The sequence below is a fragment of the Aplysia californica genome, unplaced genomic scaffold (genome assembly GCF_000002075.1).
Source record: "Aplysia californica isolate F4 #8 unplaced genomic scaffold, AplCal3.0 scaffold00237, whole genome shotgun sequence".
In the NCBI taxonomy this organism is placed as follows: domain Eukaryota; kingdom Metazoa; phylum Mollusca; class Gastropoda; order Aplysiida; family Aplysiidae; genus Aplysia; species Aplysia californica.
In genome coordinates, this window is record NW_004797507.1 from 803,620 (window position 1) to 805,435 (window position 1,816).

The 1,816-nt window shown below is 42.6% G+C and overlaps 1 protein-coding gene across 1 annotated transcript in view; it reads left to right on the plus strand.

The window, feature by feature from the left end:
* The window catches only part of LOC101862952 (alpha-(1,3)-fucosyltransferase C-like), a 13,041-nt gene that overhangs the window by 8,797 nt on the left and 2,428 nt on the right, over positions 1-1,816 (plus strand). The window contains exon 4 of the mRNA XM_005100152.1: positions 1,565-1,749. Coding sequence (XP_005100209.1) covers positions 1,565-1,749 — 185 coding nt within the window. The remainder of the gene's footprint in view (positions 1-1,564; positions 1,750-1,816) is intronic.

A 1,816-nucleotide genomic window follows, 5' to 3' on the forward strand; every position in this document is an offset into this window, starting at 1 on the left:
CCCAAAGCAGTGCATCTGTGTGCGGGAGTACGTCTCCGAATAGTTCCTTGGTGCTCGCCGGAGATGTCTCCGAATATCTTCTGTCCGATATTACACTCGGAGCTCACCCCTAGGGCAGTGCTACTGACTGAAGTTGTCTTTAGGCCATTCCCAAAGGAGGGATATTAGCATGTTCATATGCACAGTAGAATTGTAAATGGGCTGATTTATCAATATCAAGCTCATACTGCGCCAGAACAACAAAGGAGGAACTACTGCTTTTTCTTTCCTCATCCTTACTGTCATCATTTTCCCTCCATACTTCTTTTGTATGTTTGTCACTCTCTTGTGAACTGCCTTTTCCGGGGTGACTTGATAGTCGAAGCAGACTTTGTGCTGTTGAGGCTAGAGAAGTGAGCAGAGTAAGCCTGATTCCCCGTTTGTACTTCTCTGTTGACGTCCACCCCTTGACGCTCATATGACCTTATGCAGTTGCGAGCGCCGTAAAACCTTATTTAAACAACAAAGCATCCGGTGCACACCTCCAGCTACATTTTTCCTTCATGAACGGGTCAGCTACAAAATGTACTGTTTTGGCACAATATGACCTGTTTTTTTCCTCTTTGCTCGTTTGTTTGCTTGTTTCTTTTTTCTTCTCTTCTGTCTTTTTCAGTTGTTCGTTCTCTTCAGCTTTCTTCCTTTCTTTCTTCCTTTCTTCCTTTCTTCCTTCCTTTCTTTCTTTCTTCCTTCCTTTCTTTCTTTCTCCCTTCCTTTCTTTCTTTCTTTCTTTCTTTCTTTCTTTCTTTCTTTCTTTCTTCCTTTCTTTCTCTGTCTCTCTCTTTGTCTCTCTCTGCCTCTCTCTCTCTCTCTCTTTCTCTCTCTCTCTCTCTCTCTTTCTCTCTCTCTCCTCCCCCCTCTCTCTCCTCTTCTCTCTCTTTTTCTTTTTTCCATTCTTTGATCCACTCAGTCACATGAAAAGCTGTCGGTGTATATTCAGATTTTTGCATTATGTTTCTCTGTAGCTTATAGTGCTACTCCTCAGTACGCTCACACTGCTTTTAATCAACTTAAGTCCTTCATGTGCTGCATGTGAGGATATATTAATATAAGACACTGACACAGATCTAGTAAAACAAACACAAAACAACATTTCCACTCTGTCCCTTAACACAGACACAGACACCAATACCAACACAAGACACACACACACAGACACACCCACACAGACACACACACACACACCCACACACACACACACACACACTCACACACACACACACACACACAGACACACACGCAGACACACACAGACACACACACAGACACACACACAGAAACAGATCTAGTAAAACAAACACAAAACAACATTTCCACTATGTCTCTTAACACAAACACAAACACAAATTACAAACACAAATCTAGTAAAACAAACACAGAACAACAACATTTCTACTCGCCCCTTAGCACAAACTTAAACACAAGCATAAACACAAACATAATAGTATTATGACCTTATGTAGTTGTGAGTGCCGTAAAACCTGTACTAAAACAAAACAAAAACCCCAACATTTCCACACGTCTCCAGGTGTGGGTATACCAGGAAATGGAGCCCTTACCTCACGTTTTCCTTGACCTTGGCCACTATAAAGGTGTGTTCAACTGGACTTCCACCTACAGACTGGACTCTGACGTACCCGCGGTCTACAGCAAACTTATACGTCACGGGGAGCCGTGGCTGGGCTGGATGGAGGAAACGGACCCTGCGATATTGTGAGTGATTTGTTTGTTTTTTTGTTTGTTTGTTTGTTTGCTGTTGTTGTTGTTGTTGCCGTTGCTA